Raw genomic sequence first — 12,186 nt, 5'->3', positions numbered from 1 at the left:
ACTTAATCATTTCCACAAGGAGACAATCCTTGTATTTGCTTTTGCTTTTGTTTAGAGCATCTCTCTCAAAGCTCCTTCAGCTTACTCTCTGTGCTCATCAGAAGTTCTCATAAGTGAGTGCTTCTGTTTAAAAAAGAAAAAAAGAAACAAAATAAACCAAACAATTACGTATATACAATGTTGAGAGCACAGAATTTTTCAACTTGGACTCAAAGTATATTTTTTTTACTATTACATTTTGTTTGAACAGTCTAGCTCCATCCTCTTTTGAACCCCCCTTTCAGGGAGTTGAAGGCTCCTGTTCCATTTTTGTTTTGTTTCCAAAATTAAACTCTTATTTATTCTTTTTGAAAATACAAAAAATTACAAGCCTATTTTATATTCCTTTGTCATTATTTTAAATGTTTGTTTGGGACTTTTTGTCTAGTTTTTCAGTTTAATTTCCTTTGCCTTCTTGGTTCTGATTTTTTTTTTCTCAATCATAGCACTGATGTTTCAGAATAACAATCAGTCACATCTGTTCCCTGTTCCTCATGTCGGATTGCACATACTGGTCTGAAATTGTTACAAGCAGTTATTCCACACAGTGTGAAGAGGGCTTTTTGCCCACACTGTTCCCATCCCCTTTGCTTTGTCCCAGACCGCAGCCAATTTGAGAAGAATCAGTACCTTGAGATCAATCAGGCTCTCTGATTAGGCCTTGCACTTCTCCATGAGAACAGGCTAAATTGTGAATGTAAATCAATACAGCTATATTAGAACTACCCAATGTGGAAAATCTTATTCCAGCTTAGATGTGTTTAGTTTGTCTTTTAAGAAGGTATTTAGGCTGAGTTTCTAGCACAAAAGTAATATTGTTCATTTGTGTGGGATTACGTTGGTATAGCTATATCAATATAATTGGTAAAACTTTGGCATATAGATGAGGCTTCATAAATGAACAAATATCCTATTTTAAAAGTGAGGTAGACAAGTTTATTACTTGTGAACATTCATTGTAATTGTTTCATCTCTCCTATCTCACAGAAAGGAACTAAAATGACTTGATGTTATCCCTTAATGAAATGTTGTAAATTATTGCAATTTAGCATTCACTTACAGGATAGAAAAGACAGATGAAATGTTTAGAGTGGATTCAGCTGAATCTCAGTAAGTCCCCTGTGCCCCTCCTCCCACCCCTCTACCCCCATCCTCTATATCTTCTACTATAGTATAATGCTCCATCCGTTCACAACACACATGTCAAAAAGAGCTTTTTCCAATGTGCTCTGGAGCATATTCCATAAGTGAAAACTTTCTCCCTTTCCTGAACCTTGGCTTTATTACTGCAGAAATAACAATGGCATTCATATCAAGTCTTTCACCCAAACTTGGATACTTCTAAGGTTCTTATCTAAGGACTGCTCTGCACACAGCTTCAGAGTCACTCTTACCTCTGATGTATCTGCACTAAGTCATGGAAACTTTCTTTGCACAACCTGAGTTAGATCAACTGAGAGAGAAGTATTTCAGTCTAATACTGCCACCTTTATTAAAGGTGTTTCCAACAGTGTATCCAAGATAACAAATGCATTCTTTCTGGCTGGTCTGGCTTTTTCAATGATGTCACCTGTAGTTAATGGAAAGCTCATCCCTGGGGCAGCATATTAAATAAATAACTAATTAAATCATCTCTATTCAACAGCAAGTGCCGAGACATTGTGAAGAGATTGGAGAGAGAAGTATAGGGAGAAGATTTTTGGAATAAAGCTTGAGGTTTCCCATTTTAGGAACAGCTTGTTTTAACTCTCAGTTTATTGGTAGAAGCTAAGCTTGTAATTAACGAACATCCCTAACTTGTTTGGGTTTTTTCGTAATGGGAAATTAGTTAAATCTGGTTATTGGACCATACTGCTGCTAGCAGAGCTTCTAGGGACCACAAGGATTGCAAGTAGTTCAGGGAAACTAACCACAGAGAGAAAAGAAAGCTTAAAATAACGGAACTATGCACTATCATGCAGGAGTATGCAGTTATAAGTCTTTACTCTTTGGGTGGAAGATCCCTTGGCATTTTACCCCCATGAAGGCAGCACACCTGGGAAGCATGGCTCTTACTGCTATCCTGAATCACTCTAAATTGTGTGGTAGTTAGGCACATATATTGTGCACTTGACTTTTGTGCAGGCAGCCATACAATAACATCACTGAAAGCCACACAACCAAATACAATATATCTCATGGTAATATGGGTTGAAGATGGGTGTTTGTGAAAAACGTATAAGCACAAGTAAAGCATGGGTGAGGAGTGCATTGAGCTGTCATTTAGCACTGGCTTATTTGTGGTAGGAATGCTACCACTGGTTTCAGTCAGAGAAATCATAGAAAATAAGGGCTGAAAACGACCTTGAAAGATCATTGAGTCCGATCCCCCCCCTTTGCTCTGGGCAGGAATACTGCTGAGATCAAATGATACCATCAAGGTGCATGTCCAGTCTCCTCTTGAAGACTTTCAAGTTTGGGGAGTTTACCACCTCTCTGGGAAGTCTATTCCAGATTCGGATCACCCATAGAGGGCAGGGCCCACTGGAAGGACCCTCCTGGGGAAGCATCCCAGGGTCACGGGACCAAAAAGTGCCACGTGTCTAAACCAAGAACCTTCTCCTGCAAGATGAGAAAAATTAAACCAAACATTTAAAAGTTTTTGGAATTCTACTCTGAAACTACTTGGCGCAGATGTAGATGGCAAGGGTAACTGGAGAGAGTCTAGAAAGTGCAGTTAGGTAATATTGTGATTTATCGGTAGCTTCTTTCACATCATAATGACTACATTTTAAAGTTCTAACATTCATGTTTTCTTTTTCTTTGCTTAAGTGTGCTAACCACTTTCACTGCTTTTTTTTCCTCTCCAAGACTATGGTTACTTGTAATATCTAAATACAGCTTTCCTTTGTTCTGCTCTTCAAGTAAAGTGAGACAGTTCTCCACAGCCAAGAATTAGCTAGGTAACTACTGGAGCACTCCAGGCATGCTTGGAATCAGTAGTTACAATCCATGTACACCAATAAACAAATGCATTCATATTTTTGTGATGTGATGTTATGTCCAGCATATCAAAGTCATTGTTTGGTTACTATTTTCATTATTCATTAGTCCTCAACCTTTTCTACATGGTGGTTTTGATGGGTCTATCATTTGCTTTTAGGTAGATAATGCTTTTCTTTCTTTCAGAAGCTCATCTGGGCTTCTGTAAGAACATAGTAGCTCTATATCCAAAGGGAATCTGAACAGATCTTTCCTTACAGAAAAGAAGAGCTGCACTTAGTATTCTTTATCTCACCATGTTTTATATTAACCTTGTCTTTTAAATTACCAAAATAATTTTTCATTCTCATTTAGGTTAGTGGTTGGATTACTAGGGCATATTATGCTTTGTAACTTATTAAGTATACTTACCTATGGTAGATAAGTAAAATTTGTTTTGTTTTTTTTTTAAACTCTGAAAATTATTCAGTGAGTGATTTAAATGAATTGATACACCCTATAAGCAGCGCAAGCTTATTTTGAACACACAAGAGACTTTACGAATCATTAAAAACCTGATCCTAATACAGAGATGCATTGGATAACTGGATGCACCCGAAGTGGCAGTGACACACTGTATTTTTAACACCCTTCTCCAGGGCCAGCCCCAGGGCTGGTGTCCCAATCACCCCTACTTTGTTATGCTACTGTCCCAATATATCAGTGTATTGTAGTACTCAAGATTTGTTAAATCTAATATAGTTCTTTACAGGAACACACAAATAAATTTGATGCATATATTGGTTTACAGAAATATAATGGTATCCACTAATTATTACAGCGTGTACTGCAAATTATAAGCTAATATACTTTATCCCCTCTTGAGGTCCATATTAAAGAATGCCTTTTGGTTATGGACAGGCATTATACTTGTGTTAAATATACCCTTGTAACACTAGAAAAAAATGAGCATACAGCTGTTCAAGCTGTTTGTAGTACTACAAGGATGCTGAAAGTGGTACTAAATAGTAGTGCTTTCCGAGAGGAACTTCTCTGCTTCATAGCATTATGCATAATACCTGTATAGTTGCACCTAGTGATCCAGAACCTCCTGCATCCCACAATCTTCTTCTGTTCTCTCCTGCCAGGGAGGGAGGGGGAGTGACTGGCTCCTTGATGGTGGTGAGCTTTGGGATCCTCCTGCTGTGCCATGGCTAGCACAGCCATCAGAGCTTGAGCTCGGCCACCCACAGTGGCTGTGTCCTTGCCTGGTTCCACCAGTTGGCTGGCCACAGGGTTTCTGGGGCTGATTGGTAGAGTCAGGCAGGTGTGGACTCTGCCAGTAGTTCATTAACAGCTTGCCCTCTTCCCTGGCAGGGGAAAAGGCAGCCTGCCAGTGATTGGGTTCTCAAAGGGACAGGTAGGGCACTGACAGAAGTAACATTTGTCACAATTGGCCCCCTGAAAACACAGCTGCAGAGTGCTTTAAAAGTGGCCAGTTGTTCACTTTTATGAAAGTGAACAATTGTTCACTGATGAAACTCAGCCCCGCACCGCCCCTGGTGCTGTCTGCAGGAAGGGAGGGGATGGAGCTTCTGGCTGGGGTTTGCTGAGCTGAAGTGGGCTGGTGGATTGAACCCCCACCCCCAACCTCACAGCGCCATCCCCCAGCTCCCTTGTAAAAAGGTCACCTGCCACCTACACAAGGACATTCTTGGCTTCGTGGAATATTTAACATTTTTGTTTGCTATCAAATAATAGGCAGTCAATTGACCTTTTTTTGACTAGTCAGTTGACTGGCTTGCCAACCCTACTTTGTAGCACTACAGATGAACACCTGTCCTTCCCCTTTGTCTTTTGATGGCTCTGTAATGCTGTAATATTCTGCATTGACAAATCTTTTGCTAGTGAAGTGTCCAGGAATAGATTTAAGGATACAGGTTAATGATATGTTCGTATTTATTGATCATCTTGGAAGTCTAGCTGAATAACAGTTTGTCATATTTGCTTTATAGAAATTATGAAGCGCACAGCAAAGTGCAACACAAGAAATATGCCAAATGCAAATATGATTTTGTGGCAAGAAACAACAGTGAGCTTTCTGTCTTGAAGGATGATATCTTAGAGGTAATGTATTAAACAAAAATCAGAAATATCGGACACGTCTCAGAATGGATAGTGTCCTCTCTGTGGGCTCTGTAGGGGCTTGGGATAATAACTGGTCCAAATTTCTTTATACCAGCAATTTCTTAAGCTTAAATATGAAAGTTTAAGTTCTGTTTTTAGAGATTTTGCATTGATTAGGTTGACTGGTCATTAATAATTTGATGGGATCACATACCTTCTTCAACACTAGTTTGTAATTAGTAGGTGTACAACAAAAGTGCTTAAGACCCTGTCAGTCTCTGTACTGTACCCACAACCAGTGAAAGAGCCCCTGTGCTGAAGAATTTGCAGTCTCTAAAAAGACAAGAAGGATGAAGGAAGGGTTGGGACAACATAAAGATGAAATGTCTAAGGTCATGTTTTGCGGGGTCCTTTATCAGAGTTGGAACCTGAGCCTCTTGACTACCCATCCAGTTCTCTCTTCAGCAGGCAGTGTGGTCTTCCTAACTGTTGTACCTTCAGAAATTGTCATGATTTTTTTTTTTTAGTTTGTCTTTTGGCCATCAGTTAGCATTCATATATTCAGTTTCAGTTTTAGTCCATATCTGTGAGGTGTCCCCAGCAAATGTGGAAGTTTAAACTTATCTGTAAAACCATGAGACTCCTATTTTTCATCCCTCTCAGATCTTGTCCACTATTGAGACACAAAAAGAGGTGGCAGGTGCTTACATATTATTTTAAAAGTGTTATACGTATACACACACAAGCCCTTGACTGAAATCTCTAAACAGTACTTCACATAAAAATTAATTATGATGATGATGGAGATGTGCTGCAATAGTCCCTTAGAGACATTAGTAAAAACTCTGGCTGGGCACTGTAATCAATTACAGTGTTTCTAAAGCATTTAGCTATTGACTGACTGTATTGGAAGCACTGAATTTCTGTACTCAGAGGGGCCTTTTCTGTTGCCTCCAGGGGGGGATTAAAATAATTCTTTCATATGAATTGAACATGGAGGGATAATATAGTTAAGCATAACTTAAGAAGTGACCTAGCACAAGTTCCCCAACTGGTTGTGAATAATCCCAGCCCTCCATATTCCATAAATAAAATCACCACTGAGCCAAATAAAATTACAAGGTGATGGAAAAGTCTTCAATATGGGTCAGAAGGACACCAACCATGAGAAGTGTGTGGAAGAAAGCAGCAAATATTATTAAAAGTATACTTCCCCCATTCAGTTTTAATTGTAGAATATCTTTTGATAGCCTGTTTCACTATACAGTTACTAAGCAAGTACATGCACTACTTAACAAGGGATATTTAATGACAGCCAGCAGCTTCTTTCCATTCTACTAATTAGAGGAAAAATAGGCTGATATTTTTTTTAATAGGTTTTACTGTGCACACTGAGGTCTCTGTAGACTGGACCATGCTTGTAATGGCAATAACATGTTTGTGCCTTCAGTCCAGTAAGTATAATCAGTCAAATCAAAAATTATATAGAGTGCACTTAAGATGGGAAGGGAGTGAAGGAGCTAAACTGAACTGAAAACTGAAAGCTGGTGGATGGGGACCTGGGGATGATGGGGCATTGCTGCAACCTGTACAATACAAGCCAAAAAATAACCACAAGATACCTGCATCCAGTCAGGGCGGCTAGGATCTGGAACCAACTTCCAAGGGAAGTGGTATTCACTCCTACCCTGGGGTCTTCAAAAGGAGGCTAGATAGACACCTTGCCAGGGTCGTTTGAGCCCAGTATTTTTTCCTGCGGACTAGATGATCCGCTCAGGCCCCTTCCGACCCTACCAACTATGAAACTATGCATTATTCAGCATTTTAATTAAATTAATTAAATGATTGCAGATCCTGGATGACAGAAAACAGTGGTGGAAAGTTCAAAATAAAAGTGGTGCTTCAGGGTTCGTGCCAAACAATATCTTGGACCTATTGAGATCTCAGGAACCTGGTTTGGGACGTTCTGAACCTGCATATACTCATACTATACAGGTATTTGTCATTGTTCAGACTTAAATTGTATTTTTAATGCTGGAGGAAGAAAGAATGATTCAGGGATATAAAACAGTCTCTAAACTCTAGTGCAACTTCAAAAGATTTCTTTTGTTCTGAAGGAGTTGAATTTAGTTTCTGTGTTGCCGAGTCTGAAATAATGAAAACTGCAGAATTGATCATATGTCACAATCTTTTTTCTGAGGGTTCTGTTCTGCTTGTTTGCTTGGTAGAATTGGCATGATTGTAACCTAATATAAGCTGTGCATTTATTTTAATCATAAATACCCATCATGTATTGATAGCTGTTGATGCCAAAGAAGGAGTTTGAATTATTTAAGGTATGGTTAATTTAATTTCCTCTAGGACAGTGAACTTTAGTTTCTCCTTTAGTTTCTGTTCTTTCTGTGTTTTTGTCTGTGTGAAGATATATATTAGTCTCTACTATCTCACATTTTTTAAGTTTGTAAATACATAGGTGTAGAAACCTCTGTATGGTATTGTGGCTTCAATAGATTTATGTGTTTGCTATTTGAGTTCGTGGAAAAACTTTCTTAATCACAGCCTTAGTACACTGACAAAAAAATCTAAGTTTTTGGCCTGCCTGCCTTTTTTTTTTATGGAATACTGTTTGGAAACAAAGTATTTTATCCACTGATTACGTGCCCAGAGCACAGTTAAAGAGCCTATCCTGCAGTTGCAAAATATAAGGGTCCTTTTTGTCCAGGTATGATGTTCAGGTGGATAAGGATGTTTAGGATCAGAACATAAGTATATTTTAATACCGTCATAGGAGGCCAAAGGCTTATGTGTACCTGTCTTCTAAGAGTGTGTTTTGTTTCTTGTTTTCTCTTGTGCCATGTTGCTTCTAGAGATGGGCGAGGCAGTTTGGGTGAAGTGGAATTTCAGAATGTATGCTTGAACCGTCATCCAAAAGCAACAGAAACCTCAAATAATTTTTTCTCTGATTAATCTTGTTTTCTATTATTCACTCTCTTATGCTCTTACATTTCTGGTTTCCAGTCAGGAGTTGAAATGCCCATCTGCTTTAATTAAGTACTCGTATTGCAGAGACAGCTGGATCGCATATGATTGCCAGGCACTGTATACGCAAATAAGATGAAAGATGCACCTTTCATGTCATTTATAGCCTAAAAGCCCTTAAGAAACTAGTCTTGCTAATATGTCCAGCCCCAGTTCCAAAGACCCATCAAGTTCTGATGTAGTAGATAAGCTTCCAAAAGACTGAGACTTTACTCTTCAATTTGGGGGCACATCGAATGTCCTTTTAAACCTTTTCCTTGAGCAGCTCTGGAGTTGTAGACACTGCCCTGAATAAGGTTTGCATATTACTAGCTGTTTTCAAGTAACATTTCAGCTCTTTTTCTAAATAAATTCTGCTTTTTACCTCTGTGTGGTGTTAAGCATGTGTCTGGAGTGGTTTTAATGATCTAGGTTTTCTTTCCTAGCTGCATGTAGCTCATGTTTGTCTGGCACTATTTACCAAAAACTATTTAGTATATTATAGTGGTATATTTTTTTAAAATAGAACATGTTAAAGTCATTTGCTAAATAAGGCCACAGGTTTTGGAGGCTTTTTCCTTAGAATAAAGAAACAGAAAAGAATAGAATATGTGCTTTTTACTTTTTTTACAAAGCACTTCTCTCAGAACCCTGGAAATTAGTGAAAGAGAATGACCTTCTAATGACAGTGTAGTACAGGGGTAGGCAACGTTTTTTGGCCAGAGTGCCAAAAAAACCCACAATGTCTACCTTGGAAGGTGCTGGAGTGCTCACATGCCAGAGCCCGGAGCAGCTGTTTGCAACGTGGCCCACGGAGCCCAATCTGCTTCCAACAGAGCTTGCAGCCTCCCAGTTGCCTGCTGAGAGCAGCCTGGGCTCCGTGGCTGGCAGCAGCTGCCTAGAGCCCAGGCTGGTAGTGGTGTGCCGAGCAAAATGGCCTCACATGCCATGCTCAGCACGCATGCGGGGGGTTGTTGACCCCTGGCATAGTACTTCCCTCTCCTTGCCAGTATTCAGCCTAGCAGAGACATTCCTATGTGTGGCATGCACTACTTGCCTTATGGTATTTTAAAAGTGAAATTTTCTCGTCTTCACCCAAATTATTTATTTCCCTAGCAGTACAGCCAAATAGAAAATAATGCAGAAACTATTTTTTCCCAGACAGATGTAGTCTGTACTTTGCCCATTTCTTGTTAACTTTGATCATGTTAGAATAAAGTCTGAATGACATAGTTCCCATGTTCATGTTCTGAAGCAAATTCAACTTAGAAGTACCATAATTAATAACATTAGGACAAAATCTCCCATGAGATTCACTGCATTGTCAATGGTATATTATGAATACTGTGTAGATGGGGAAAGTCTTCACCAAAAATTGTCATATTTTACTTCTTGGTTAATTCTATAATTCTAGTGCTCCTGAACCTATTTATCTATCTGCCTTGGGTTCTATGATAGCCTTAGTGTCTGGCCATTAAGACACTGTTTTATGGGGTGGGCCCTAAATGAGGTGGTGGCGCACGCACACATGCACACGTGCACGTACATACGTACGTGCACATGTACGCACACGCACATACACGACAGAGAGATAGATAGATTTAACAAATCTTTAATGCATTCATTTTTGTAAAAACCTTATAAGGTAGGAAAATTCTGCTGCCACCATTTTAGAAAACTAAAATGGTAACACTGGAACTAAACCCCAGGTTAGCACCATAGCCTTCTTTTCTAAAATCTGACCATAAGTGGAGTTGGCAGTGGCCATAGTACAACCACAAGTGCACACAAGTGCTGTGTAGACTCCTCCAGGCTTTTAAATAATAGTTCTTTTTCAGCACTAAAGTTTAGGGTTCTCTTCAGGGCATTCTGCCAATTATAAAAAAGCTATGTTCTGTTGTTATGATGTTGTTTATTTGTCCATTCAACCAAAATATTTCTTTTCAAGTATAAGGACTGCACTGCAGAGGTGACTAGAAAGAAAAAAAATCACTTCCGGTTGCTGAAGAGTTAAAATAAATGCTGAAAATGGTCAGATTCCTTGCTCTCCGGACTATTCTCTAGCCTTAAGCCCTCTCCTTGAGAGCTGAGAAGCTATTGCATTAATCATTGTGCTTGCATACTTTTTTTCAGGGCGGGCAGAGAATACTCAGCCTACTTTCTGCTGCGTTCTCTCCACTTGTAACCCTTCTGAGTATACAGACTGGATTAGCTTTTGGTTTCAACTCTTAAACCATTTAATGGGGTGGGCCCTAGATCAGGAGTTGGCAGTGTTTGATGGCGGCATGCTGGAATGACCCAGCTGAGTTCTAAGTCAGGCTTGCACTAGGACATGGCTGCTGCCACCATCACTTTTCCCTGCCACCCAGCCACAGTGCAATGCAAACCAAGCAGAATGCTGCCGAAGCCCTCCCTTTGTGGGCCAGCTGTACAGATAAGCCTATTGATCCTATGACCCCAGCTGACTTCCTGCCCTTTGGGCGGGGGGCTGGACTCGATGATCTTCCAAGGTCCCTTCCAGCCCTGATGTCTATGAAATCTATGAAGCCACCTGTACCCTAGGTTGTCACCTTGGATGGAGTCCCTTTGTCGTTAAAGGTGGTAGCTGCAGCAAAAGAGACACCATCCACTCTATTAGTGCAAGTCTAAGGCTCTGGAATTCTTTTCTCATTGGAAATTACAGTGAAATCAGCCCCAGTAAACAGGCTTAAAATAAAAGCATTTTTTCTTTATAGCTTTATCTGGGTCTATTGATGTCAATTTTTGGTTAAATGCTAATAATAGCCTGTTGTCTAAGTTTCCCATGGTCTTAACTTTTTAACCTGCCTTTGTTTTGGAGCTGTGAAGGTTTTTTGATTGCTATCATACATTATGAATATTAATAGCTCATCATGCAAGCTAATTATTTCCCCTTTCTTCATATGAAGAGTTCTAGTGGAAATGTACACTATGCATACATTAGTTTGTATTTGTTTCAATATTTTTAAAGCAAAACTGAGATGTGAAAGAAGACAAAGGTGTGTCCTGATAGATAAAGAAGAATTTATCCTCCATATATCTGAGTGAGGTAGAGTAATAGTATGCCTGCTTTTCAGCTGAGGAGCTGAGACGGTGTAACACTTTCAAAAGGGCCAAAGATCCATTTTAACAGGTTTTCAGACATTTAGAGGCAGAATCCTCAATTGGATTCCTGGCAGTCAGTTGGTCTTAAAGTACGTAAGTATGCAAACAGGGTTCTTTGGGTGAATCTGATATGTTTTATTAAACCAACTTAAATAGTTGCAAAACAATTATTAAGCAAGCTTTCGGGTTCAAAACCCTTTGTCAGGCTAAGGAAGTTTCAGCAGTTGGTGTGTGCTCTTCCTGGATGGAATGAAAAGAAGAGAAGCCAGAGGCTGGTCTGGTATGCATACAAGACAGGTAGTCAGTGAACCAACCAACATCCCACACCAGGATGGCATCCAAGCCTGCCTTACATATCTACAGGAACAAGATTACAAGTCAGAATACAGACCCAAAGATATTACTGACCGTATACACTTCATCCTCACACACAACAATTTCACTTTTAATAATCAACACTTCCTCCAGATGATGGGAACAGCTATGGGCACCAAAATGGCCCTACAGTATGCCAACCTTTTTATGAGCCACCTGGAAGAAGACTTCCTCAAGAACTGTACCATCGAACCCTTGCTATACTTAAGATATATCGATGACATCTTCATCATTTGGACTGAAAACCTACAATCTCTGATTTGAGTTCCATCAGAAATTCAACAATCACCATCCCTCCATCCAACTTTCTCTAGAATACTCCAGCACCAACATCTCCTTTTTAGACACGATGATCAGTATCCAGAATGATAAAATACAGACCACATTATGCAAGAAACCCACAGACCAACATACATATCTGCACAGAACCAGCAATCACCCTAAACACACCAAAAAAGCTGTGATATATAGCCAAGCCCTCAGATACCACCGCGTTTGCACTGAAGAGAACACCCGGGATTGCCACCTCACCAATCTTAAAAA

General features: G+C 39.7%; 1 protein-coding gene across 14 annotated transcripts in view; it reads left to right on the top strand.

The window, feature by feature from the left end:
* The window catches only part of EPS8 (epidermal growth factor receptor pathway substrate 8), a 147,359-nt gene that overhangs the window by 117,117 nt on the left and 18,056 nt on the right, over positions 1–12,186 (top strand). For 10 of the 14 annotated variants that reach the window (XM_025212530.1, XM_025212531.1, XM_025212520.1 and 7 more), the window contains 3 exons: positions 1,102–1,149; positions 5,016–5,127; positions 6,979–7,122. In XM_025212530.1, the coding sequence (XP_025068315.1) occupies positions 1,102–1,149; positions 5,016–5,127; positions 6,979–7,122 (304 nt within the window). The remainder of the gene's footprint in view (positions 1–1,101; positions 1,150–5,015; positions 5,128–6,978; positions 7,123–12,186) is intronic. The other 4 variants (XM_025212528.1, XM_025212529.1, XM_025212525.1 and 1 more) reach the window with 1 other exon arrangement.

Source organism: Alligator sinensis, unplaced genomic scaffold (genome assembly GCF_000455745.1).
Source record: "Alligator sinensis unplaced genomic scaffold, ASM45574v1 scaffold498_1, whole genome shotgun sequence".
In the NCBI taxonomy this organism is placed as follows: domain Eukaryota; kingdom Metazoa; phylum Chordata; order Crocodylia; family Alligatoridae; genus Alligator; species Alligator sinensis.
Note: the sequence above shows the minus strand (reverse complement) of the source record. Positions and strands in the feature narration are given on the sequence as shown.